This window comes from Phodopus roborovskii, unplaced genomic scaffold (assembly GCF_943737965.1).
Source record: "Phodopus roborovskii unplaced genomic scaffold, PHOROB, whole genome shotgun sequence".
NCBI classification, from domain to species: domain Eukaryota; kingdom Metazoa; phylum Chordata; class Mammalia; order Rodentia; family Cricetidae; genus Phodopus; species Phodopus roborovskii.
Genome location: NW_026126603.1, coordinates 3,427,146 through 3,454,976, shown reverse-complemented (window position 1 = coordinate 3,454,976; position 27,831 = coordinate 3,427,146). Strand labels below are relative to the sequence as shown.

Genomic DNA, 27,831 nt, shown 5'->3' with positions numbered 1-27,831 from the left:
AAAGCCAATCCTTGCAATCAAAGGAATGTTGTAAAATGCTGTGGTATGGATGAAGTTCTGGATAAGAGCCTGTAACTCATAAAGCAGGAAACAAGAGCATTTTCCAACTGGGCAGAAACAGTCTGACCTGAGTTTACCCCTGTCTCCCTCATGCATATTTCTGGTGAGGAATAGATACTTTCTGTGTTGTTTTGTTTGGAAAAATATCATGGCTATGACTATAGAAATAAGTCACTTAGTTAAGAGTGAATACTGCTCTTGCACAGGACCCACGTTCCCTTCCTGACACCCGTGCTTGTCAACTTACAATCTGCTGCAACCCCAGCTCTACAAGTATCCATATAGCCTCTGGCTTCCCAGCACACCTGCACTCATGTGCACATACCACCCCCACACATACATGCATACATATAACTTAAATTAAATCTAAAGATTGATGATTATTAACTATATCCACCAGACTTGACTTATTATATCATGCCCTTGTTACACAAATTAGATTATATGACATCCTATTGAGTTATTATTTATAGATATTAGATTAGTTGTATTTATTCATTTATTGTTGGTGGTTAGGGTAGGGACTGTGTTCAGGGGCACTGGAACTCACGTGGAGGTCAGCGGACATAGCTTGTGATAACCCATTGTCTTTCTGCTCTTACCAGTCCAGATGTGTTTTGCTTTGTTTTGTTTTGTTTTTAAATAAATAAATAACTTTCAAAGGTCCCATGGCTCACTTGGAAAATTGTTGAAAATAGAGAAAAATATTTAAAAACTAACAAAGACAATAACCTCACTCTTGGCACTAACAGTACTGAGTGTAATTAATTTTATAATGCACTCACTTTGCCTTACATGCATATTTTAAATGGTGTGCCACCAACAATTGGTATAGTTGTAACTCTAATTTCTAGGTTACCATTAGGAAGTAAGCCCTTCCTTGTAACTTCAGAAATCGCTTAAAAATAGCTAGGTGATAGCATAAGAGTCCACTCTTAGAATTAATTTAAGTCTGTTTACTCAGTACTTAATTTGCTTCCAATACATCATTCTGTAATCATAGAGTTTGAGGTTCTAAATTTAGTCATAGAGTAAATGCTTCAAAGTTGACTGGCTGGGTCCAATGCTATGTTGAAGTATCTTGGTGAGTTTTCTCAAATTGCTTTCTTAGAAGATAGTGATGATTAACAATTCACCAGCAGCATTGCAGGTGGGGGGGGGTTCTATTAGTGCCAGCTGGAACTAAAGCATCTCTCCCCTCTGAGAGTCAAATATTAACATAATTTTAATTCCTGTTTTGCTTTATTGCTCTGAGACATTACTCTTCACTAACACAATTTTATGACTTACATAAATCAATGTTGATTGGACCATGTTTCCTAGTTTGACATGTTAGAATAGAAAGGGACCTGTGACCTAAAATTGGTAAACATGTTAACTAGTTATAACATCTTTTATTTTGAGTAAATAATGTTTTTCCTCACCTGAATACATTTTATGTTTGTGGTGCTTTTTGGTTAGTGAAGTTCTAGAAGTTACATTATAAAATGTGTGTGTTTTAACAGTTGGAGAGATAGCTCAGTAGATAAAGCATTTGTCTCATGAAAACCTAAGTTCAGATCCCCAGAGCCACATTGAAATAAGTAAAAAGCTAGATAAAATAAGTAAAAAGCTAGTAACCCCAGCACTGGGAAGAGCAGAGGCAAGACTGAATTCCTGGAGCTCATCAAGTCAAGTCAGGTTTAGTGGGAAATGGTGTCTCAAATATAAATGTTTAAATGTGTACCCAAGGACTGTGTTCATAAGCAAGCATACCTTTACAAGAGTGGCTGGACCATGCTTGTTCATATGTCAGAATGTGAAAACAACCATACCTCTAACTTTAGAAAAATGATCAAACTAATTGGGAGACATCTATTCAATGGAACACTACTTAGCAATCAACAGAAGCTACTGATATTCAGGGGGGCATAGGTAAATTGGAGAAACATTATTTTGAGCACAAGATATGCCAGAAAAAAATACCTACTTTTTAATTCTGTCTGCATACAGTTAATAACAAGGGAAACTAGCCTCTGGGGACAGAGATCAGAATGGCAGTTGAGTGTGCTGACTATGAACTGGAAAGGACTTGCTGGGGTGACAGTGATGTGCCTCTTTATCTGGGTGCTGTATATGTAGCATACTCACACCTGGAGGCCACCACGTGTGTGAAAAAGCCATGACTTCTGCATTACAACTTCACTTAAAGTAGTGGAATTACTATACATGTCATGTGGACTTTATACACCAGTTGAAACCACACATTACATTCAAGTAGAAATTTGGCTGGTGGGGATTTTTAACCATTGTCTTTGACTACTTTAGATGTGTATGTGCACAGACAGCCCCAGTAAGAGCCAATGACAACATGCTACTTAATGGAGGGATTAAAGGAAAGAAGTGGCTGGGCCAGAAGACCTCAGTGTGCTCATTTGTGTCATCTGTAACAGAGCAAAGGCTAACTTAGGACCGAGACCCTACACTGTAGTGATCCCATTAAGTATGGCCCTCAAGTATCCTGGTCCCTAGCCACAATAATCAACTAGATATTGGATGAGTGCCAACCAGCTATACTGCTCCAGCCAAATAGTATAAATAGACCAGGGTCAAGTTCTAAGGACAGAGTGTTGTAATTTAAAAAGCAGTGCACACGCGAGAGAAAGACGCCATGAGACAGGGTTCAAGCAGAGGGTTTTTTTTTAATTAGGGAAAGGGATCATAAAAAGCCGAAAGGGGAGGGGGAGACTTGTCTCTGGGGACAGGAGCAGCAGGAGAGAAGAAAGAGGGGCAAACGAGGGGAGGGAGAAAGAGACAGACAGACAGGAGAGAAAGAAAGAGAGAAGCAGGAGGATGGGAGGTGGGCAGGGCTCTTTTAAAAGGGAACATAGTGAATTTAGTTGCAGCTGAGGGTGTATCCTGTGAGAACCCCAAGGACAGACCAGTACAGATGCCTGAATACTAACACAGAGCCTAAACTAAAGTGAGGGCAGTGCACTTCCCTCCTCGCTTGCATTCTCAAAGCATCTGTGTCTACCACTGGAACGGAAAATGGTTAGCCTTGAGAGATCCAGTCTAGCATTGTTCCTTTTAGTCTTGTTGGTTTTTCTCCAGCACTACTTAAACCCCATAGGAGACAGAAAGCTGGGTGAAATGAATAGTTGATTATCAGAACAGTTTAACTCTGAGAAGCACTCTATAGTTTACAAATCACTTGTGCATTATTGTACAATGCCTTCTCTACCTTTTCTCCATCTCTCATATGCCTGATCCACCCTCTCTCCATCAATGAAAACCACTCTCTAGTCATCTTGGTAACATAGAATAATCACATTTATAACCTCCAAAATATAGTAGCTACTAGTTCTGGACACCAGTTTTTTTTTCCTCCCCTTTTATTTTCCTTTAAATGGCAAAAAAAAAAAAAAAAAAAAAAAAGGTGGCCTGTGGCCCTCACCCTTGATCTCACCATTTCCAGTAGCAGTGTTCTGTCCACTGGGAGGCGCTGGAGTGCTGGACCAGCAGGATAGAGTTTTTGACCAATGAGAAGCATCTGAGTGGTAAATGGGTCCACCCCTCCTCCCATGTAGAAGCCTAGAAAGATGAAATAAATGGCTGGAAGGAGATTCTGATGGCGAGGGTGTCAGCAAGAGGAATGAAGGAATGAGTGGTACAAGTCTGTGATTTTTCTTCTCACCGTCTCATGCTAACTGCTCGGCCCATTCACCTTATTCACAATGTAGACCTGGCCCATTTTTTCTAACTGTTCCTGTTAGTATTTAAAATATTCTACAGTTCAATGCACCTAGATTTCCCATGAATATGTAATACTGCCTCTTTACCCTGACCCCAATGAATTCCTTCTCAGAATTCTTTCTTCCTGTCTCCACTCTTCAAGACTCCCAACTCTTTAGACTATACAAGAGATCCTGTGATGCCTCATCAGTTTATAAATTCCTCACAATGTAGTATCTCCCCTCTGAGCTCCATGGCAATTTTACCTGTATCTCCTAATGATGCTGTCTTAATAGTTCATATCACTTTCTCATCAAATACTTGCCATGCAAGCAGTTTGCAAAAACAGCATGTGATTGGATCAACCACTCTTTTGCTACTTTACTAGTCAGGATAGACTAGGCTTTGCTGCACTAACAAAGAAGTCTACTCTCCATGGCTTACCACAGCCACAATTTCTCACTCACACTTTGCTGTCTTCTAGTGCCTGTGCTAACACAACAAGCAACTGAGTCAGCAGCACAGTCCTGTTCTCCATGTTGGCAAATGACAGGTCAATCATAAAGTATTGTTGTGATTATTATTTTTCTCTCAATAGCAATTTATTCAGTATCAGTCACATACCTGTAGCTGCCACTAAGATAGCTTGTGACTTTCCTATGTGACTTAAAAAGGGTTGTTCAACATACTAGAAGGACACTGTTGAGGTGCCAAAACTCTTGGTGTTATTCTCCTTCCGCAGATGGGAAGCTGAGGTTCAGAAAGAATAAGCGCTTGAAGCAAGAGCATAAGGTTATTCTAGGCAATAATAGGAATGTGGCCCTCCATCCCCCTGTAAGTGAAAAGAAAGAAATAGATAACCAGGCCAACACACGGGTTTGATGACATGGTTTGCTGTGGTCCTGATGCTGGCTCTTCATTTTTCCCACTCGCTGGAGGTTTGACTTCAACATTCAGAGTTTCCTCCTCCAAAGATCACCAATAGTTTTTACCTCACAGAATGGTAGTGAGTCAATTATGTAAGTGGAAGACATTGTCGGTAGCATAAATTCCATTAAATTCATTCTCATTTCATTGACAGCTTTGAAAATATGATTCAGATGTTCCAAAGAGACATTTCAGCTACCCATAGACACACAGTAATCATTGTAAAGGAGCTGATGTTGCCCCAGAAAATGAGTTTCTAGGGCACCTCATAGTTTTCAATATGCATGCCACAAAAAAAGAGGGCACTGTGCTCAAAGCACAAAAGTTTTCTTTTTTAAATGTATTTTAGTTTTATGTGCCCAGCTGTTTTGCCTATATATATATATATATATATATATATATATATATATATATATATATATGTCTGTGAACTACAGAGGCAAGAAGAGGACACTGGACCCCCTAGAACCGGGGTTACAGAAGGTTGAGTGTCACCCTGTGGATGCTGAGCTTAGAACCTGTTTCCATAGAAGAATAGCTATTGCTCTTCCCTGCAGAGCCCTCTCTCCAACCTCCAAAACCACAGAATCTTAGTCCTAACTGCAGGGTGGTGGTGGCAATGAGTCTGTAACAGTACATGAGGAGGGAAAAAGAAAACAGCACTTCTTCTCCAGAGGAGAAAAGAAACATCTGCTTAGGCTGGAAATCATACATAGAGTGGGTGGGCAGCAGAGAGCCCTGGGTATGGGAGTGAGTGTGCCCTGCTTTACCATGACTGCTAAGAACCATGAGGACTTACTTTGTCACATGTCCACAGCACCGCTTCTGTATCCTCACTGTCTCTATTACTCTTCTGTCGTTGTGACAAAATATCCCCACTGCCTTACAGTTCCAAGAACATAATCTGTAATGATGGGGGTGATGCAGCAGCAGGAGCAGGGGGCAGACTAGCCATGCTGCAGCCACACTCAAGGCAGAGAGGACTGGTATTAATGCTATTATTAGTAGCTTACAGTTAAGGAGTGCTAACACTTATGTTTTGTTGTGCTTGGCTGGCTGGCTGGCTGGCTGGCTGGCTGGCTGGCTGGCTGGCTGGCTGGCTGGCTGGCTCATTGCAGTTTTATTATGCTCATGGGGGTTTATCTTAAAAATTTTTATATGTACCACCGGGCTGGCTTTGAACTCAATATTCTTCTGCCTTGGCTTCCTGATTGCTGAGCTTACAGATGTGTGCTATGACAACATAAACAACATAAAATACTCTCTATCTATCTATCTATCTCTCTCACACACACAGGGGGAGAGAGGGAGGAAGGGAGGGAAGGAAGGAGGGAGGGAGGGAGGGAAGGAAGAAGGGAGGAAGGCAGGGAGAAGAGAGACTCATTCTCTTACAAACCCCTTCCCCATAAGATAAAATGTTGCCAATTGAAGCTGATTTTGGAGAGCTAAGACAACTTGCTAAGAGTGGAAAGACAGGAAAGCCCCAGTCTAGGAGTATGGACCTTCTATGGTTTCTCCTCCATGTGTAAGATGGAACTGCAAGCCAACTGTGGTACTTCCATGAAGGGAGAAATCTTGTCTTAGTCATCTTTGTACCCAGTTCTAGCACGGAACAGGATGGAAGGAGGGAGTAACGTAATGAGCACTCTATTTTCAGAAGACAAATCTGGCATCAGTGAGTAGGATGGAGAGAACAGAGAAGGCCTGGCAGCACGGAGAGCAGTGTCAATGCTATTGCAGTAATGAGTGAAAAATCATGAGATGATCAATGGGGAGCCACATTTTTAAAAGGGAGGGAGGGAGGGAGAAGAGCAAATGGACAGAGGAGACTAGGAAGAGCAAGTGAACAGGAGTTGACGGTCACATGAAAGCTGGGAGAAGCGTTATGTCCTTTGATGAATAAATACACACAGCAAATGTTTCCTGATCATCATCTGTTATAAATACTGAGGGTGCTGTGACGACACAAATAAGGACTTTGCTCTCATTGATTTCATTGAACTTGTACACTCATTGAAAGAGGAGCTGATTGAGGCGTCTACAGAGGAACAGAACCAATCCACAGAGATGGATGACAGGAAGAGAAACTGGGGGGACACACAAGGAGGGAAGAGATAGAGGGACGGGTTTTGAGGATTTAGATTGCTTGAGTGTAGAGCTAGCAGGTCTAAGGTTGATCTACAGTGTGGGCCTTGAGTTGCACACTTTTGGACTGCAGCTGATGCTGCCAGTTCCAAGGCAGGATGACTTCTCCAGGAAAACAGCTATGCTGAGACCCGCCAAGTGCTTGGATGAGATCCACCTAGACCAGAAGAGTATCCACCCACACCTTCACAGCAACTCCTGATCAGTGTTGATTGGCAACCAGGCAGCATAGCATTGCTGAGGAGACATGCGGGGTGATGGTAGTGTGAGAAGTACTGCTGGCTCCTGTGGAGACTCGGCTAGAGCCTTCCATGCTTGAGCAGACAGATCCTCAGTTCACAAGTGGTTGAGGACATTAAGCAACTTGTCTAAGTGTTAAGAAGTGCTAACAGTTGGTGCTGCTGCCATCAGATCTCCCACATATATGCAGAAACATATGTGACAAGAAAAAAAAAGTAACAGATCCGCCACCCAAGAGTAGTCAAAGAGATCAAAATGGTTGGCTTCTCCCAGGAGTGACACAAGATGAGTTAACAGGTGTAGGCAAGAACCTTAAACCCTCAGTATTGATCCTGAGCCTGAGGAGATCAACATTGCTTTGGGGGGACAAGGAGCAGCTTTATACAACTGGGTTATCAGAAGCCTCTTCTAACAGTTGTAGTTATGGAGATCTGCCTTCTCCACATTGATGCAGTGAGTCTGGCCATCTTCCAGCACAGGGTGTTCCAGGAGCCATTTTGATTGGACCCCTCATTCTGCCAAGAACATTCTCCTTCTCTCCCCTTCTCATGGGGTGACCACAACTCAGCTCCCAGCTCTGCCATTTCCTCAATGAGACGTTTTCCATGCACCTAAACCCTGGTCAATCTTCCAGTCAGAACCCCTCCCCAAAGTCTGTGGTTCATCAGGTAATTTTCAAAAAGTAATTTACTTACATTTGGTTTTACTTTAGGTATTTATTTTATGAGTTTCTGCCTTAGAAGAAGAGCTAGGTTTCCAACATTCTTAGTGCTAGTTCTAAGTGTTGAACTCCTTTGTCGGCATATATCCTCATTAAAAGAACCAACGTGTGAACGCATTCCAAGAACATGCATGTGCAGGGTGTCCTGAGCAGTAGGCTGGAAAGAGACCCATGCAACCTCAGGACTGCTCTTCTCTTTCTGATCTACTCCTGCCAGGGTTTCAGTTCTGCAAGCCTGCGTGTACATGTATGTGTGTGTGTGAGTTCTTGTGGAGGCCTAAGGTCAACCAGTAGTGTTGTGCCTCAGGAGCTATCTGCCTTGCTTTGGTTTTTTGTTTGTTTTTTGTTTGTTTGTTTTTGAGACAAGATTTCTCACTGAGACCTGGAGCTTGCCATTTTTAGGCTAAGCTGGCTGGCCAGTGTTCCCTGCCTGTGCCCCACAAGTGTGTGCAAAGATGACAAGCAGAGCTACCATACCTGGCATAGAGGGTGGGGATCAACCTTGGGTCCTCAAGGTTGTACAGCAAAAACCATCATCAACTGAGCACTCTCAGCCATGGTCCTCTCCCATAGACGGCTCAGACATCCTCAGAATATGAGTTCATCTGCATTTCACTTCACAGTATACAGCTGGTTGCTTCCTGAACCTCTCTAGTTAGCTACAGCACTTGTTTATGGAACCGAACAGATCCAGAAAGGGATGGGATGTTCTAAATGAGCCTTCCCACTCAAAACAGAAAGTTCTGCCTCTTCTTGACTCAGGTGGGAAGTTCTAACACCTCTACCCATGGGAAGTGAGAAATCTTTTGATGCAAACAGCCCATGAAGTCTCCAAGCCAGCTCCTGAGCCATATTGAAAGTTCATATAAGATGCTATATTCATTCATATGCCTTTCACCTGCCAGACTGACCAGACCTTATAGCAACTGTCATTTGAGATTGACAACCAAAGGCTCCTTCACATCATCCTCTTACTTGACAACCACCAGGCCACCAGGACAGCTCAACATGTCATTTGTGTTCCTGTTTCCAGGAACTCCTGTGACCTTCTGTCTTAGACACCAAAATACGAATAGAAATCAGCCTTTACTTTGCAGTTGTCTTCTGATTGTGGCAAAGTAAATTTTGGGGGAAGGGAACACAAGCCTTTACCAACTCATCCTGCAGGAGAGTGTCCCCTCTTGCATTCTTGCCATCAAGGGAGGGGAGATCTCTGTTTCTACAGCCTCCACAAAAGAAAAAAAACAACCTTGGAAGAGTCTGTTGCAAACCTTATGGGGCACTCTGCTGATCCACGCAGATTTGAGGTCAATTAGCACAAAGAAATGCTTTGCTTCAGGCGTCCCAGCTCTGGCACTCATCAGCTGAAGGACCTGGGGCAGGTCAGTGGGCTGTAGCAGTCTAGGGCGTGCCTCGGTTACCACTGCTCTAAGGTGTATGGTTCTCATTCCAGGCATCTTTTCCACAAGTCCTGTGTTGACCCCTGGCTTCTAGACCATCGCACCTGTCCCATGTGCAAGATGAACATTCTTAAAGCCCTAGGGATCCCGGTAAGCACAGCATAGCCTTGTCATGTCTGTCTTTTCACATTGCCGCCAAAGCAGAAAGAAAACATCTTCCTTGGATTTTCCACGTCTCCTTGTTGACATCACCCAATGACCCCTGTGTTCAAACATCCCTCCTTTCACCTTTGCTCTGTCTGATCACACCATGTCCACCATTTGTCTGTGAGTCAAAGAAGGTGCTGCTTGCATGGCTCATAGTAACTCTTCAAGGACAGGTGAGATGCAGAAGACATTCAATGGGTCAGTTGAACATTAATGACCTCTTGGGTTGCCATGCCTGCTTTGTCCTCAAGGAGATCCACAGGCCGCCATTTGGGTGCTTGCTGCCTCCTGATCACCAAACATTTAGGGAGGAGTAGTCACTCCCACCCATGGAAGGAGAGGACCGAGACCAAGAATACTGCTCAAAGTGTCTGCTACATTCACATCTCTGCAGACTTTGAGCAAAGAGGAAGTCAGAATCAGAGCCACTTAAATCCAACCCTGCCCTCAGCTGCTTCTCAAAGTCATGTGTTCTCTGACATTTACTGACTCTCCCTAGGGTTAGAATCCTGCCAGCTGGCTTGATGCTTCAGGGAAAACCTACCCCAGGATTGTATCAAGTGGACGCCACAAGTGACAGTTAATGAGACCCCCCCCCCAGCTGCTGGGTGTTATCCTTTCTGGGCTGATGAGGACAGGAAAGAAGCCAGACCAACAAATGCAAAAAGTCCATGGGGAGATGTGAGGGGCTGACCATAGGCATTCTCTAAATGGAACCTCCAAACCCAACACAGAAGCCAGCTCAACCCTGCCCCCTCCTTGCTGCCACCTGTCTATTGCCATTCCTAGCTGTTGTGACAGTTAAGAGAATGCTAATGGTCCCAGGATATCACTAGAGAATGAGGCCCAGATCATGTATCAGTGTCTTGCATGGCAAAAGGCTAATTAGGACAATGTGCCCCCTCCGCCAGAGTATTCATAGATCCTGCCTTGACTGGCTTGACTGCCCTATGCCAGCTGCCTCAGTGGCAGCTGATCCACCAAACACAAATCCACTCAAGAGACTGAAGCTTTGAGCTAGATTGTGGACATGGCATACTAAATTTTCAGACCAGAGTTGTCATGCACAGTGCTCTCAAGGCTCAAACCGTTCACAGTGAGTGTGGAACATGAGAGGGACATCCACATCTACAGGGACTGGTGACTGCCTTTCACGTTTCTAGCTGTAACTCATTATTTTAAGGAAGAAGGAGAGTGTGAACATGTTTGCTTGCAAGTGTGCATGCTTGCATGCTTGCATTTGCATGGATATGTGTGTGCAGCTGAATGTGTACACGTGTGTGTGTGTGTGTGTGTGTTATTGCACATGTGCATTGTGTGCTTGTGTCTGTGCTTGTGGTTCTTAATTAGGTTCGTTTTCTCTGCCAGTTAAAGAACCAAAAAGCAGGAAATATCTGAAGCAAAGCAGGTGGCAGCTGAGAAATCTCATGCTGGGCAGACAGAATCAGCTGTTGGAGGGAGGCATTTATTGGGGGGGGAAGAAACACAAGCACACAGCAAACATACAAAGAAAAGTCCCCTCTGCACAGCAGAGTGGGGACACAGACAACCAGGCCTGGGGGTTTTGGAGCCTCTGAAGAGTTTACTACCCTACTTTAGGGTTGGTCATTTTGAAGACAGGTAGGATGGTTGATTAATCCACAACTGCTGTGTGACAACGTCTGACCTGGCCACCCAACATCAGGGGACCTGCTGTCAGGAGACAAATGCCATCAGAAGATGCTCTAGGTCTTAGCTGATGACATGAGACATGAGGAAAACATAGGAAGAAAAGCTGGCCACCTTGGAGATTCACCATTTGTTACCAAGCCTGGTCCCTCTCCCTATCTGTCTGCCTCCAAGGGAACCTGTCTAACACCTAGTCTCTCACTTGCATGCATGGATGTGCTCACATGAATGTGTGTATGTGAGTCCTTTTGTCCTTGCATGAGTGGACTTGCATATATAAGAGTGTGTGTTGACATGTGTGCATGTATGTTCTTTCATGTGTGCAATATGAGCTTGCATGTATGTGCTCACACATATGTGTTTACATATGTGTATTGCACATATACACTTCTGCTTATATGTATGTGCATCACCCACATGCTCCCTGTGCCTCGGGGTAGTTTCCCAGCCTTCCTCATAGCACGTCCCCTTCTTTGGCTGGGACAAGAAAGCAAAGAAACCCTTGCTCTATGATGAAATTTTGTGCTGAATACTTGATTCCAGATTTCTTTTCCCATGGAAGTGCAATTTCTCCAGAAGCTACTTCTAACTGGATTCCAAATATTGATGTTAATTGTTTCTAAAATAGAAATACTGAGTGGCCTTTTGGCTTACTTCCAAACTAAATAACGTTTTAACTTTTAGCAGTTGGATACTCTGGCTGGAACTCCAATGCCTGACAAGTCTGTGTGAGACTTGACTTAGCACACTCAGCTCCCAGAAAAATAAACATCAGTAGCATCTTTGGGCTTTGCCAAAGATTTTGAAGAGCCAGCTGAAGAACATGACACATCCACACTCACCCCACAGAACAGAACGTTCCCGTGAAGAAGGAGGCACATGCACCGTGTGGCTGCTTTGGAAGAGTCAAGGCATATGGTCAACCTTCTGCCTCCCAGGCTCTTTTGTCCTGATGAAGACAGATTCAGGGTCTGGGGGGTAACTTAGGGTTTAGTCCCATCCCATAGTGTTGCTCTCAGAGAGCACTTTGCCTAAAATGCATCAATGCAATAATTTGTTTCTTTCTTAAACTTTGCATATGATTGGATCAGCACACAGCTGTGTTAATTAGGAAATATTTCTTGTACAGACACTTCTTTAAGGTACTTTAAAGAAATGGTCTTAATTTTTCCCTATACTCTAAATTTAAGTTTAGTTTAATTTAGTTTACCATAGAATCCCCCTAAGCAGGCAACCAGGATCAACTGAAGCTTGTGATCCTCCTGCCTCCAGCTCAGAAGAATCTCTGGAAATTCAGGTGTGCACCCCCACACTGGACTAGGATCCTGTTATTTAAGGACTGTTGAGGAAGAGCCCATTTCTGCACTCTGATATCTGTTGGTCCTTCACCTCAGATCCCTGACTATGCTGAGTGCTCTTGCAGAATTTGGAGCCCTTCAAGTCTTTTCTCTTTTTTTATGATAATATTTTTAATTTAGATTTAAAACAAGCTTATTTTACATGTCAATCCCAGTTCCCTCACACTCACCTCTTCCCCTGCCTCTCCTAACCCCTACCTCACCCCCTTTCTGTTCCCCAGGGAGGATGAGGCCTTCCATGGGGGATCTTCAAAGTCTTTCATATCATTAGAGCAGGGCCTAGGCCCTCCCCCATGTATCTAGGCTGAGAGTATCCCTTTATGTGGAATGGACTCCCAGAGTCCATTCATACACTAGGGATAAATACTGATCCACTGCCAGAGGTCCCATAGACTGCCCAGTCCTCCTAACTAACACCCACATTCAGGGAGTCTAGGTGGGTCCTTGCAGGTTTCCCAGCTTTCAGACTGGGGTCTATGAGCTCCCCTTTGTTCAGGTCAGCTGTTTCTGTGGGTTTCTCCAGCCTGGTCTTGACCTCTTTGCTCATCACTCCTCCCTCTCTGCAAATGGATTCCAGGAGTTTGGCTCAATGTTTATCTGTGGGTGTCTGCTCTGCTTCCATCAGCTACTGGATGAAGGCTCTAGGATGGCAATATAGGGTAGTCATCAATTTCATTACCAGGGAAGGGTATTTAAAGTAACCTCTCCACTATTGCTTACATTGTTAATTTAGGTCATCCTTCTAGATCTCTGGACATTTCCTTAGTGCCAGATTTCTCTTTAAACCTATAATGGCTCCTTCTATTATGGTATCTCTTTTCTTGCTCTCCTGTATCCCCACACACACACACACTCAATCTTCCTGCTCCCTCATCTGCTCTTCTTCTCCCCTTCTCTTTCTCCTAACTCCCTCTCCCCTACCCTCTCCCAATTTTCTTGGGAGATCTTGTCCTTTTCCCCTTCTTCAGGAGACCATGTATGTCTCATGTATGTCTGTATAGCACGGACACTGAGATCAACAATTAATAAATGGGACCTCCTGAAACTGAGAAGCTTCTGTAAGGCAAAGGGCACAGTCAACAAGACAAAAAAGGCAGCCCACAGAATGGGAAAAGATCTTCACTAACCCCACATCTGACAGAGGGCTGATTTCCAAAATATACAAAGAACTCAAGAGGCTAGTTACCAAAACACCAAATAATCCAATTAAAAAGTGGAGTACAGAACTAAATAGAGACTTCTCAATAGAGGAATCTAAAATGGCTAAAAGATACTTAAATACTCAACATCCTTAGCCATCAGGGAAATGCAAATCAAAACAACTCTGAGATATCATCTTACTCCTGTCAGAATGGCTAAAATAAAAAACACCAATGACAGTTTATGCTAGAGAGGATGTGGAGAAAGGGGAACCCTCCTCCACTGCTGGTGGGAGTACAAATTTGTACAGCCACTTTGGAAATCAGTATGGCGGTTCCTCAGGAAAATGGAAATCTACCACAGGACCTGGCAATCCCCCTCTTAGGCATATACCCAAAAGATGTACATTAATACAACAAGGACATCTGTTCAACTATGTTCATAGCAGCATTACTTGTAATAGCCAGAACCTGGAAGCAACCTAGATGCTCCTCAGCTGAAGAATGGATGGAGAAAATGTGGTATATTTTACACAATGGAGTACTACTCTTCGGGGGAAAAAAATGGAATCTTGAAATTCACAAGCAAATGAATGGAACTAGAAGAAACCATCCTGAGTAAGGTAACCCAGTCACAAAAAGACAAACATGTTATGTACTAATTCATATATGGATTTTAGACATAGAGGAAAGGATCACCAGCCTACAATCCACACAGCCAGAAAAGCTAGGAAACAAGGAGGACCCTTCAAAGTCTTGAATGCAATTGATCTCAAAATCATGATTGCAAATTACACACCAGGTCTCCTTGCTAGAGTGGCAACTCAAGAATGACATTGTTGTGATTTTGATCCATTTGACTATTCAAATACAGGCAGTTAAGGTATACAATAGTTGTTTGTATTTTTGTTATTTTTAGTTCAGTGCATATGTACTACCTGTGGTAATCAACAAATAAACTTAAGTCAAAATCCAAGAGCTGGGACAACATCTTGCATTCTGTACTTCTCCACAATGGGCTAAACAAGAGTTCATCTCATGACTGATGAAATTCTCATAACAATGAACATTTTTCTGTAGCATTTTGTCAAAAGAACTCTTAAAGGAAGAAGGAAGGGGTCTTTTTCATTTTTCTTTATTTCTGAGAACTACATATTCTTATAAAGTGAAATCTAGTGGAAGGGTTCACTATTTCCAGAAGTTTTCTATCCTTGGCCTCCATTGCAGTGTCTCAGCCCCCACCTACCCATCTGATGCAGGTGTCTCTTACAGAACAATAGTTTTAGTGAATCCTCCTCCCAGCTCTCACAGGACCCAGCTGTTGAGGCCAGAAAACACCTCCCACCATCATTGTTCTTCAGATATGAACAGGATGCCAACCACCATTGAACAGGTAGCCAGTGAAGTCACAGCTTTAATTATTAGCCATTTATTTATCTGAGGACTTTTCTCATGCTACCTAAATCTCACTGCCTAGACAAAGTTGGTTAGCAGATAGCCTTAGATATAGTCTTTAAGCAGTAAGCCTTTGGCTTTTTCAAGAGGCAGAAAATGTCTGATTATCCACGTAGAGTGACTATAAATTGGGAGGTTCTGGAAGGTTGATCCATTACCTAATACATCCAAGCCAAAGTTGCTGTACTTGTTGCCATTGATACCTCATGAAGAAGAAAGCAAAGTTTCACCTGACCCACAAAATATTAAAGTGCACTGCACCAAAGCTGGAGCATAGAAAAGAGAACCACTAATGCCTGCAAACAAACAGAGTCACAATTTCAAAGATTGAACAAGTCATTGCATATGCATGCACTGGACTATTTATGTTTGTGACAGAGATTAGTGCTGTCTGCCTCTCGTGAAGTCTCTTCCACCCAACACGGTGCCCTTAAGCATTCTACTTAATAAATACCTTTACCAAGCATGTCTCTCAGTCTTGCACAGAACTTTATGGTCCTTCCAGTATTTTCTAAAATCCTTCTCTCATTGATCTTGACAAGAATCCAATAAGCCCAAGTTTGGCAGCAGAAATCAGAGACTTGTAGCATGGTGTGGAAGCCTGGGATTCAAAATTAAGATGATGTGGATGCTGTGACTCTTGTCAACAGTGGCCAGAGAACAAGACATTGGCAATTGATCACCAAACCCAAGTGCCACATGATGATCAAAGACCAGTGCTTTGAAGAAGCACTACTTAGAAATAGTGACACTGTTGGGAGTTAAAGAGAGATTAGCAATCCCCAAGGATCAGTTTGAAAAGAAGGAAGGTAGCACATGTCATCATAAGCAGAGGGACAGTTAAGAGAAACCACTGAACTAAGGGATCATGTGTGTTCTCTGTTTCTTCCAGCTAATGGTGAGGACAGAATGACAAGTTGGATTAGGCTTACAGTGTGTTTGGTCATGCTGACTCATATACCCTGTTCCTTATACAGAGAGAAGACCCCTACCTCTGCGGTAGTTGTTTTGCTCTGGTGCTGGTGGTGGTGATGATAGATGTGGCTGTTGATGGAGGTGTTGCTGGAGATGTTGAGATGTTTGCTTTTTGGGTTTTTTTGTTTTGTTTTTTTTGTTTGGGTTTTTCTTTTGGTTGGTTTGTTTGTTTGTTTGTTTGTTTGTTGTTTGTTTTGGTTTTTGAGACAGGGTTTCTCTGTATTGTTTTGGAGCCTGTCCTGGAACTACTAGTTCTGTAGACCAAACTGGCCTGGAATTTACAGAGTTAATCCCTGCCTCTACTGGGATTAAAGGCATGTGCCACCAACACTGGACTTGTTGTTGATGTTCTTATTGTGATTGTTAATGTTGTTAATGTTGTGGTTGGTATTGCAGTTATTGGTTTTGTGGGTTTTGGTGATATGTTTCTTATAGATGATGTGATTGTTGATGTTGTTGTTACTGTAGATGTTGTAGTTATTGGAATTTTTATTATAGATGCTGTGTTTGTTAGTATTGTTATTGTGGATGCTGTCGTTATTGGTGTTGTTACTGTAGATGCTGTGATTGTTGGTGTTATTGTAGATGCTATGCTTGTTGGTGAAAGGACACAAAATAGAGAAGAGACCAGATAGAGATAGAGAGACTGCTCGTGGGGAGAAAATGTTGATAATAATGACCATTCCCATTCGAAGTCAAAATCAACAAATTTAGTCAACAGTGAATTAGTCTGTAAACTCTCTTCTGGCAAGTTGAGTGTTGGTGAAATGGCTCACTGCAGACAGAGATGGCAAAAGCAAAGGGGCAAGAGCACAGAGAAAAGACACAAGCTGCTTGGAGGAACTGGAGGATGGTGGCAGCTCCCACCTGTCTATTGTGACTGTGATCTCAAGAGACCCACAAATAGCTCTGCAGATCTCCTCTTCGGGGCTCCCCACTCGCTCCTGATTTACAGGGCTCTGATTTCATTTACCTGGGAATATCAATGTGGTACTCATTGAATACAAACCTGGAATTCCCTTTCCTTGGCTATCATGCTCTGCAGACTCTGAGGGCAGGAAATCATGGAATCATCATGCTTCATGTCAAAGAAGCCAGCATACAAATCAAACAAATACATGGAGAGAAAACTTCATAGCAAGTTCAGGCAGTCAAGGCTACATATTGGAGATGGGAGTCTCCAATAAGAAAAGAGACAGAGGCCCATTGGAAGAAAAAGGGAGTAAGGGATTTGTCTAATATGTATCTAGCCCCATGTTAAGTACATAGAAATATTTTTCTACAGCTGATTTTTGGCTAATATTTTTTTAAAGTAGCCTCGCCCTGTGTGTTTACAAGTGTGAATGTGTGTGTGCATGTATCCTCCCTGTATAATTCCCAGTTATACTCTGCTCCTTCTCACTTCCATATCATGTTTATAAACAATTCATGAGACTGATGATAATTAGCAGGCTGCTGGCTCCATTCTGTGTGGGGGAATAAACTCTCTATATAAAAGGAAGTCCTAGTTTTATCATTATAAATAAAGATCATGTATTCATCCTAACTAGTTATCTACATGTAGATATTTTGGTACACTTGAAATTAAATCTTTGTATTTATATCTAAAATCAAACCTTAGAAAGGAAATGCGGGACGGTCTTCTCATGACAATAAAATTTTATATATATATATATATATATATATATATATATGTATATATATGCATACATGTGTGTATACATATATACATATAAGTAAAACTACATATAAATGTTTTTATTTTGATAAAGCGGCTTAAAAATAGAACAATGAAGCAATGAGCTTAATTTTGCATTCAGACAAAATATTTAGTCTGCAGACATTGCATCTCTGAACCAAGGATATGCCCTAAAGATGTATCCTTCTTGTTCCCTCAGCCCAATGCCGACTGCATGGACGACTTGCCCATTGATTTTGAGGGCTCTTTAGGAGGCCCACCAACAAATCAGATCACAGGTGCCAGCGACACAACAGTAAATGAAAGCTCAGTCACTTTGGACCCTGCTGTGAGGACTGTGGGAGCCCTGCAGGTAGTCCAGGACCCAGACCCTGTGCCTCAAGAGGGAGAAGCCATCTTTACAACTAACAGTAAGTAGTGTGTTTCAGAGGATCATCACCAATGGAGTTATTGCCTTACAGAGATTGGAGAGCAAATAACATAGCATATCATTGTGTGATGGTTGAAATTGTCAGCTTGATAGAATGCAGAATTACCTAGAAGACAAGCCTGTCGGCAAGCCTATGAAAACATATCTACATTAGGTGAGAATCTGAGCACACCTATATAAAGCCTGTCTACATTAAGTTCATTGGTGTGGGAAGGCCCTCTTTAACTATGGGCAGCATCATTCCAGGGGCTGGGGTCTTAGCCGAATAAGACAGAAGCAAAGAGCTGGGCAATAACATTCACTGATGTCTGCTTTCTGGCTGTGAGGGCTTCTGACATCAAACGGCAGATGAGAGAAACAAATGTCAGGGACACAGCTTCCACCTCCATTGTCTTTGCTATATATGGGCATGTACAGGAGGGTGCTCGAGCCTCGTGAGTGTGCGAGTGTCTATAGGAGCCGGTTTGACCTATGTGAAATAGCAGCTTTCCCATTTCTGGGGACTCAGTTGTACACAGCACATCTTTATTTCAGTTGTTTTATTTTATTTGCTTAAAACAGGATCCTATTATGTTGCCTAAGCTAAGCTCAAGTGTCTAAGATGATGCTCCAGAGTAGCTTGGACTACAAGTGTGGCTGTTGTTTACGGCATGCCTTCAGGTGGGCATTGTTAGGTGTTTCCTGGCTACCCCACATAGACAGTCACTAAGTCCTGTGCTGTTCGCTAGTAATGTCATGGAAATACTTAAATATTTTCATGAGACTGAGGCTCAAATCTAAAGCATCTGCTATTTAGTCAAATATAATAAGATAAAGGCCCCAGGAGTTCTAAGACAGTCAGTGTTCAAAATTAACTGGGTTAGGTTTAAATTCAGAAGACTGGGTGAGTGATGTCATCTTAAATAAAGTGTACTTCTTTCTCTTGGTAGAAGCAATGTATTCACTAAGGAAAACTATAAAGGCAGATGGAAACATCTTGGGTTCTTCCCATTAAAGTCAACTTCTTTCTTATATCTTTGTGATTTTCATAGAATCTATAAAAGTAGGATAAGATGAGATATAGAGACTGGTATTTTTCTGATTAACTATAATCTTAATTATCGGAAGAGTGACAAATAATAAAATTTCAGAAACTTCAAGTGGGGCATCACAATCCAGAAATAGTCACTTTTAATAATAAAATAAAGTAAATAAATAAATAAAATTTTATTTTTAGATGTATTGGGGTATGGGGTGTGCCATGTGTCACTGGGTACACGTGGCGGTCACAGGGGAACTTATAGAGTCACTTCTTCCTTTTTATTATGTGGGTTCCAGGGATCAAACTCAGGTTGCCAGGCTTGATGGCATGCACTTCTCCAGGTGAGCCCTCTCTATTTGCTGAGAGAGTGAAGGTAGCCCTGCAGATGTTAGCTGCAGAGCGCTCTAACTTTTGGATGCCCACAGGGCTCCCACAGGAGTAAAAAGAGAGAACTTTAGTGCCATGCTCCATGCCAGCATCATGGGGATTTGTTTTGTTTTGTTTTAACAAAGAAGAGTTGTAATTTCAAAAACTTGACCTTCATGGTGTAAGAATCTCAGATTGAAACACGGAGCCACAGATATTTGAGATTCCTTAGAGACTGATTCGATCCTGTTGTTTTCACAATACTAATGTCATGGAAGCCGTGCATGTGATATGGTATGAATTTGATTCCATTCTGTTGTTGTCACAGTACTGATGTCATGGAACACACATATGTGATAGAATGTGAATCGTCTAGTATCATAGTGCAAACTGTAAATGGGTAATGCTCACTCAATTAATATGCTTTATTTAGGCAAATATATCCAAATATTTTGTATTCTTTTTCTAATAATTGATCTTTGGAATATGAGATGTAGTCCATACTTCCTATGTGTTTGGTTTTAGGCTAGCTAGCCACATTAGAAGTGCTTGGTAGCCCTGTGTGACAAGTGGCTTACCATAGTACAGCACATAGAAATTATCAGCGCAATGAAAGAATCTTGAAGATTGTTAGTTTCTCTCTCTCTCTCTCTCTCTCTCTCTCTCTCTCTCTCTCTCTCTCTGTGTGTGTGTGTGTGTGTGTGTGTGTGTGTGTGTGTGTGTGTGTGTGTGTGTGTGTTTGAGACAGAATTTCTCTATGTAGCCCTGGCTCTCCTGGAACTCAATCTGTAGACCAGGCTGGCCATGAATTCAGAGATCTGCCTGCCTCTACATCCAGAGTTCTGGAATTAAAGGTGTGCACCACCACCACCTGGTGTTGCTTTTGGTCAGAATAAGCTTGTCTTTTTTGTTTGTTTGTTTGTTTTTTGTTCATAAGAAAACTACAGCCCAGAGGAGTGAATGTCTGACCCAGGTCCACATTGAGTTCTCTTGCAGTGAGCAAGTGGGGCTTGTGGTTTTCCTATTACTGGTATCTGCTGTTACCTCGGAAATCTGGACAATTGTGAACTCAGTAAGAACATAGAAGGTCTGGGAGAACCTTGCCCTTGCCAGTAGTTCAAAACCATCCAAGTCACAGACATTTTATAACCCCATGCAAAAGAAACAAAATAAAAAAAGAAAACAAATGGGTCATTCTCCTTGCAATAGAATGGCTGTTGATTGACCAAGACAATGTATCACCTGCTGTATGCCTTAATATGAAAATCTGTGCACACTTTTCACAGACCTCAATTAAACCCAGGACACAAATGAAAAGGCATTTTCGCTTTAATGTGGCTAAATATCATCTAAAACAAAATAGATAGAAATATACTGTGGGTAAAATCCATCCACAACAAAATAGAAAACTACAGTCTGTGGCCATGTGACCTACAATCCTTGAGTAAAATAGAATTGGAATGTGCAGGTCAAACCAGCCTTGTTAGATGTCTATCGAATGCCATGAAGTACAAGTGTTCAATTTAGGTCTGAAGCAGGGATCTTCTGTTCAGAACCAAAGGAAAAATTGCCATGAAGTTTCAGATCAAGCTTTTGTGAAGGCAAAGTGAAATGGCAGATGGGACCTGGCCATCCTGCCCATGGTCAGAAAGCCAACAGACAACATGAATGTGCACAGAGAGAAGCCTTGCTTAGCATAGCAACCCAGTGTTGCCCAAAATATTTTCCTAGGCCATATACTTGTTACTTGTTTTATTTATTTGGATTTAGCAGACATGAACAAACAAAATAGCTATAGATGCCTTCAGGAGAGAATTTTCCATAAAGATTTTCTAATTTTCTAGCTTTATCTTCAAACAAATCAGTTAGTGAGCAATTGTAAACCTACCACGGATTTCAGTTCTCATCAGCATCATTTTCATCTTTCTGATGCTGTCTGATAGTTGGGGCTCAGTGTAGAGGGTTTGCTTCACACTTGGGGTTCAGGGCAGAGGGCCATGAATATGGCTCAAGTTCAATTCCTAGCACAACAAGCAGAATGTAGATGGGACACTGCTATAAATCACAAGAAAAAAGCCAAATGGAAACCTTGTCATCAAATCATCCTCTATCCTTACATCTTCGTGAACCAGAGGATACAGAAAATGAAGAGCTCACAGTAATTTATGGATGTGCAACTGGCCAACTGGCACCCTTTGAAGCCTGTTTCATAAGTCACTCCTAACCATGTTGTGAGGTAAACATTATTTCTATCTCCTGATGTGAATGTGAGGTAAACATTGTTTCTATCCTCCCTTCACTGATGTGGGTGTGTGTGGAGACCCTGAGAGAGGAAAGGTTTCACACTAGTAACAGATGCATCTGGAACTCAAGCTACTGGCTATGGGTATACAGTGGCGGACCAGAGAATGCATCCTGGCTTGCTTATTTTTTCATTTAGTATAGTTATTCACTTCAGAGCTACTGTGCTATGTTGTGTCCAATGTGTGGCCATCCTGTCAGCACTCAACTTGCAGCAGGAAGGCGGAAGGAGATCGCCACTGTCAGCTCCCATAAAAGGGAGAGGAAGAAAAGAAAATCATTTACAAAGTCACAAAGTGCCTAGCTTGGGATTCTATCACTGGGAGGAAGGAGTTTCCATTTTCTACTCTCAGTGCTCCTCACCATCTCTCTGTTGACATGTTGACATAACAGTCCACATCACATTCTCCTCGACCTCAAGTCCTGTGGATGGGTGTTCTGGTGCTCCTTCAGCACTCTCTGCCTGCAGGTCTGGCCATGCCAAACCCTTTCCTCTGACTCCCAAGAACTGAATGCAGATGGTTGGGATTGCTCCCGCTGGGGGAAAGGGTGTCATAGGAACAAAGGGTAACACAGCTAAACAATCATCCCCAAGTGTTTGAAGACTCTAGAGGGGAGCCAGAAAATGATGCCAGGGGAAGAAGACTCATTGCGCCTTCTCAAACCCCCCGAGCTCTAGTTGGCATCTTCTCAAGAAATTCTGAAGCCTCTATTTTATTTTTCAAGAAGGTTGTTGATTCCACAATCTGCTTCTTTCTTTCCCTATTGAAACACTCCAAAACTCTGCCTCAAAAAGGCTGCCTAAGGAATTGGATGCACTGCTACATCCCACCACAGCCAGCCCAAGTGGAGAAGGATAGAGATGGGCAGAATCACTAAATCTCAGACACCCAGAACCTTCTGAGAAGCACTTGGCATGACTAGGAGTGTTGGTCTTTAGGCTTCACAGAAGGAAGCAATACATGAGAGCAAGTGCAGAGGTTAAAGGCACTTGGCCAACTAAAGTAAAAGGTGAAGAGGCTTTCCTCTGGAAAATGCCCTTTGCTAACTTCCTGTTAGACTTGATCTATTGAATACATATGGTCTGTAACATCTTCATGATGCATTTTTACTTTTGTTTTACTGGTGAATAAAATGTACTGCATGAGTATATTGTCCCACCCTGCCCCACCCCTATCCCTGGAGAAGTATTCCTGCAGCCACAGGGTTGTCTATTTCCTCTTAGATAACTGACAATTAGGAGTTTCAAATTTATGGGGCAGTGGTGGCACATACCTATAATCCCAGAACTCCAGAGACAGGAGAAGGTGGATCTCTGTGTGTTCAAGGCCAGCCCATTCTACAAAGTGAGTTCCAGGATGCCAAGGCTATGTAGACAAACTCTGTCTTGAAAGCACAAAACCAAACCAAACAAACAAAAAGTCTCAAATCAAAAGGAAAATTTGTTTTCTTCTGGGACCTTTCCATTCTGATTCTTGAACCTCACAAGAGAAGAATCTGTGTTGGTTACTCTCCAGGGTCTCTGCATCCTACACACCCCACAGTCTGCTGGTATCCAGGGATTCTCGTGTTTCTCTCATCCTTACTGGAGTGATGTTAGGACAGGCTGTAAATGCAGGTGCACACGTGCCACACTGTGCTTGTGGAAGCCAGGGGACATCATGTGCTTTTGTCTCCTGCCACCTAATTTGTGTCAGGGTCACTCTATTAGTTACTGCTGTATGACAGGCTAGCTGGCCTGGGAGCTTCAGGAACTCTGTGTCTCTACCTCCCACCTTTCCACAGGCCTGTTAGGATTAATGAGACCTGCTACCATGTCTAACTTTTTACATGAGCTCAAACTCAGATACTCGCTGTGCACAGGAAATGCTTTACTGTCTGGACCAGCTGACCTATTCAAACATGCCTGGAAGGGGGAATGAGGATGAGAAAAGAAAAAGACAAGAGACAGAAGATAGAGTCTGGAGGGCTCTCAGTGAATACGGCAGTTGCCCCAAGTTTATTACTCATTGCCTTTATATACTCCAATCAAAGGGGGAGAGTAAAAGATGTCCTTACCAAGATTCAAGGAACAAACAAGCACAATTACCTCCTTAATACTAAAAATGTCTAGTAACCATGCCCTAAGTCAAACATCAAACATCCTATTATTTAGTCTTGAGGGTCAAGACATCTAGTAGCCACACCCTTGGCCAAACATCCTGCTGTTTAACCTTGAGGAGCAAGAATAGGTTTGAACTCTCTGGCCCTAAGTCAAGATGGGACAGAGTCAATAACAATGAGTTCTGGTAATTTGCCCACCATCTCCCCAGCCTTTTTCTTCAGCTTCTTTGCTACCCACATCTCTTCAACAGAAACAGAAACATGAATAGTCTCAGAAGAACACAAAATAATTAGTCTCTGGGTGTCGATGCTCTTGATCTGCAAACTGCACACTTAGCTGGTATCAACTATAAATTGCTCATTTAAAAGAACTTTGAGTGGATTATTATTTATCCCTAGTGTACTAATGGACTTTAGCAGCCCATTCCACATAGAGGGATACTCTCTCAGCCTAGGCACAAGATGGAGGGCCTAGGCCCTGCTCCAAATGATAAGATAGACTTTGAAGATCCCCAAAGAAGGCCTCACCCTCCCTGGGGAGCAGAAAGGGGATAGGATGGGGGTTGGGAGGGGGACAGAGAAGGATGGGAGGGTGTGGGAGCTGGGATTTACATGTAAAGCAAGTTTGTTTCAAATTTAAATTAAAAAATACTATCATAAAAATAATAGAAAAGAACTTTGAGGTAGATAAGTCCTTTTATGATGAATAGATATATGCACACAGCCAACCCCATGAGTGTGTGTTTGTACACACACACACACACACACACACACACAAACATGTCTGTGTGCTACTCATACTCTGCAAAATGTACTCACAAGATGAAAATCATTGAACATAGAAATTGCAGTATAAAAGTGGTTGTGACATATCAACTCTAGCAACTGTCACAGGGACCAACTTGGATCCTCCAGAATCACATGCTTCAAGCTAATTATGGACAAAGCTTCCAAAGAGTTTATTCATAACTATGTGTTTAGCTCTGAAATGGCTCCCTGTCTTTGATTCAGAGAACTCAACAGACAGCTCTCTGGGGACTCTTCCTACTGAAATGTGTGTTTTGGTTTGGTTTGTTTGCTGTGTTTTGTTTTCCCTAATCAGGCCAGAAGTGACATTCCATTTTTGAAGTCCCATGATTTTTTTACATGATCATTTGATGAATTGCTTATAAATATCAGCACTGTAAATGCCCCAAGGCCTGCTCTGACCTCAACATGAACATATAAACACAAGACAACAAAATATGGACTTTTCCAGAGAAACTGACCTTGAACTATGGGAATCTAGCCACCTTAGGGGGAAGGAGAGTGCTGGTATGAACATCACAATATATTTTTGATATGCAACTATACTTAACTGCTTTTGCAAAGTAGACATTTTCAGAGTTCTGTGTAAGTGTAAAATATATGGGTGTGTTCAAAAATAAACACACTGAAATGAAGTATGTCATTGTCTATGAAGGAATAGCCATGTGAATAGCTACATCTGCTTTTCTACCTGACATTAAAGCCAGAAATGGCAGAGTAGCTGTCCTGAATGATGGATTAATACACCATGAAATGATTTCCCTCAGTGCCCATAAGATGCACATTTTCCCAAGTAAGATTTGGGTATATGTTCCCTTGTGGTACACCGTCAGCTTACCTCAGATGAGAAACACCACTGCCACTTCCTTTCCAGAAAACTGGCATGCCACAGTGAACTACTTTTGTACAAAATGAAGTGTTTGCAGCTGGAGAGTGCACTCCAGACAGGCCTCCATGTGTTGGGTCCCTGGAGCAGTATCAGCCATTGTTCTACAGCCCTCCAGCTCAGTGACAGCCTCAGTGGAGACACGGCTGTGGTCAAGAGCAGAGAGCCTTCCAGCCAGCACACGCCTTAATCATCAAGTGCACCCAGATGGGGCTGTCCCATCCTCAATCCACCCAGCTTTCCATAACAACATTCCTCCTCAATTAAAACCACTTGCCAATCTCAGGAAGTCCACTTGGGGCCAGACTCCTGGGGTTTTCCTGTCTTGTGTGTCTGGTGCCTCTGCCAGGGAAAATTGACAAGCTGCAGATTCACAAGCAACCTGAGAGAAAATTAATCAATTTCGACTACAGATTGCCACTTGAAGTGCAGTGTCTATTTCTGACACACAGCATACGCACAGAAGAAACTTGTCCCCTTGGGACAATTGAACCCATTTGTTGTTGGGATTTTTGTCTGAGATGCTCTGAGCTGCTCATGACAGCACTATCTCTAATTTGATTAATTCCTCACAATGCTGTCTCACTTTTGATACGTGCCCTGGCTCACCAGCTGTTACCCAAGCAAGCTGGGATAGGGCCAAGGAGCAGACTGGCACTTTTCCAAAAACTGCCGCACTGAGCAGGAAGTCAGCAGTCCTGCTAGTCCTGGCTGGAAAGTATGCAAGCAGGCCAGTGACTCCTGAGTGTTCCAACAGCACCAGGTATAAATGAGATGACATTTATGCTTGCATTTCAACTGTCAAATCATGCCAAAATGCCATCATTCAAAGACTGAGAAAGCAAGGACAGCCGCGGATGCCTTTCTGATGACATAAGGACTAGCTTAATAGGTCAGAGACTGGAGCTTGAGTATGTCCCAGAATTATAGGGAGAAAGGATAACCAATAATTGCATTCCAGGAGCTACTTACAGTAGCAGATACTAAGGGAAGGCTATTAGTCCCAGGCAGGAAATTGAGCCTTATTCCTGGTGTGACCTCTGGTTATTGCTGTGACCTTGAGCAAATCACAGTGTCTCTTTTTTCTTAGACAATTACACTAGTAGGCAATTCCTGAGAACATTCCCAGGCCTGTAACTCTGTTTGTGGCAGTTTCCCTATCTCAGGAGAGCTTTGAGTCACACTAGGACATCTCAAGATCTTGTATCCTCACCTCCAACCTCCTTCTATCATCTCTGAAACAACCCAGTAAGAGCTGTGCCTCTCTTTCTCCAAGCCACATTTTTAAGACTACAGAGGATCTCTGTGACACTTGTCATCTGCCCATCTTCAAGTATAGTGAATGGTGCCAAAGACTGTAAGCAGAGGCAGCTAAAAGTGCAGCAGCACAGTTGCCCTTGCTACAAGCTGCAGCCTGGGCTCTTTCTAGGAGGCTCTGCTTACGGGGCAGTTTTGCTTTATGTTCTAAATACCAGCAGAGTTTATGTCATAGGTATATTCAATGCACATTGAATGTATGTATGTAGGTAGGTAGGTATGGGTGGATGGGTGATAGGTAGATGATGGACGGACTGATGAATTAGTGATAGACAAATATAGGTGGTTGGTGGATGGATAATCTATGTGTAATAGATGAGTGGATAGATGTGGTGATTTGTTTGGAGGGTTGTTTTTGTTTGGGTTTTGGGGTCTCAGGGGGGACTTGGGTTTTTTGGTTTAGTTTTAGTTTTTCAACATGGGGGTAGCCTTGGCTGTCCTAGAACTAACTCAGCATACCAGGCCGGCCTCAAACTCACAGAGATCTTCCTGCCTCTGCCTCCTGAGTACTAGGAGTACAGGTATGAGCCACCACCACCTGAGCCAGATACAGTGAATTTAAGGAAACCAACAGTGGTGACAGAAGGTGAGGGATATTGTACTATGGCGCATACACTGTGTTTTGCCTACTGATGAAAAATTGTGTGTGTGCGTGTGTGTGCGTTTCAAGCTGTAGATCTGATCCTGTGGCCCTTCTCCCATGGAACACAGGTACACAGTGATAAACTGGTGCCAAGCCACAAGCAAGGAGGGTGACCAGTGCCTTGTGGACATGTACTGGTGATTTGTTATTTATAGTTATAGAAGTGGTGTGTACTGGGCAGCAGAAACAGGAGTAAGAGCAGTGAAGAAAATTGAAAGAGCAGAGGCAACAGCAGTGGGAATTGCCCTG

At 42.8% G+C, this 27,831-nt stretch overlaps 1 protein-coding gene across 2 annotated transcripts in view; it reads left to right on the top strand.

The window, feature by feature from the left end:
* The window catches only part of Rnf150 (ring finger protein 150), a 218,869-nt gene that overhangs the window by 156,787 nt on the left and 34,251 nt on the right, over positions 1-27,831 (top strand). For both annotated transcript variants that reach the window (XM_051205857.1, XM_051205856.1), the window contains exons 5-6: positions 9,261-9,357; positions 17,908-18,118. In XM_051205857.1, the coding sequence (XP_051061814.1) occupies positions 9,261-9,357; positions 17,908-18,118 (308 nt within the window). The remainder of the gene's footprint in view (positions 1-9,260; positions 9,358-17,907; positions 18,119-27,831) is intronic.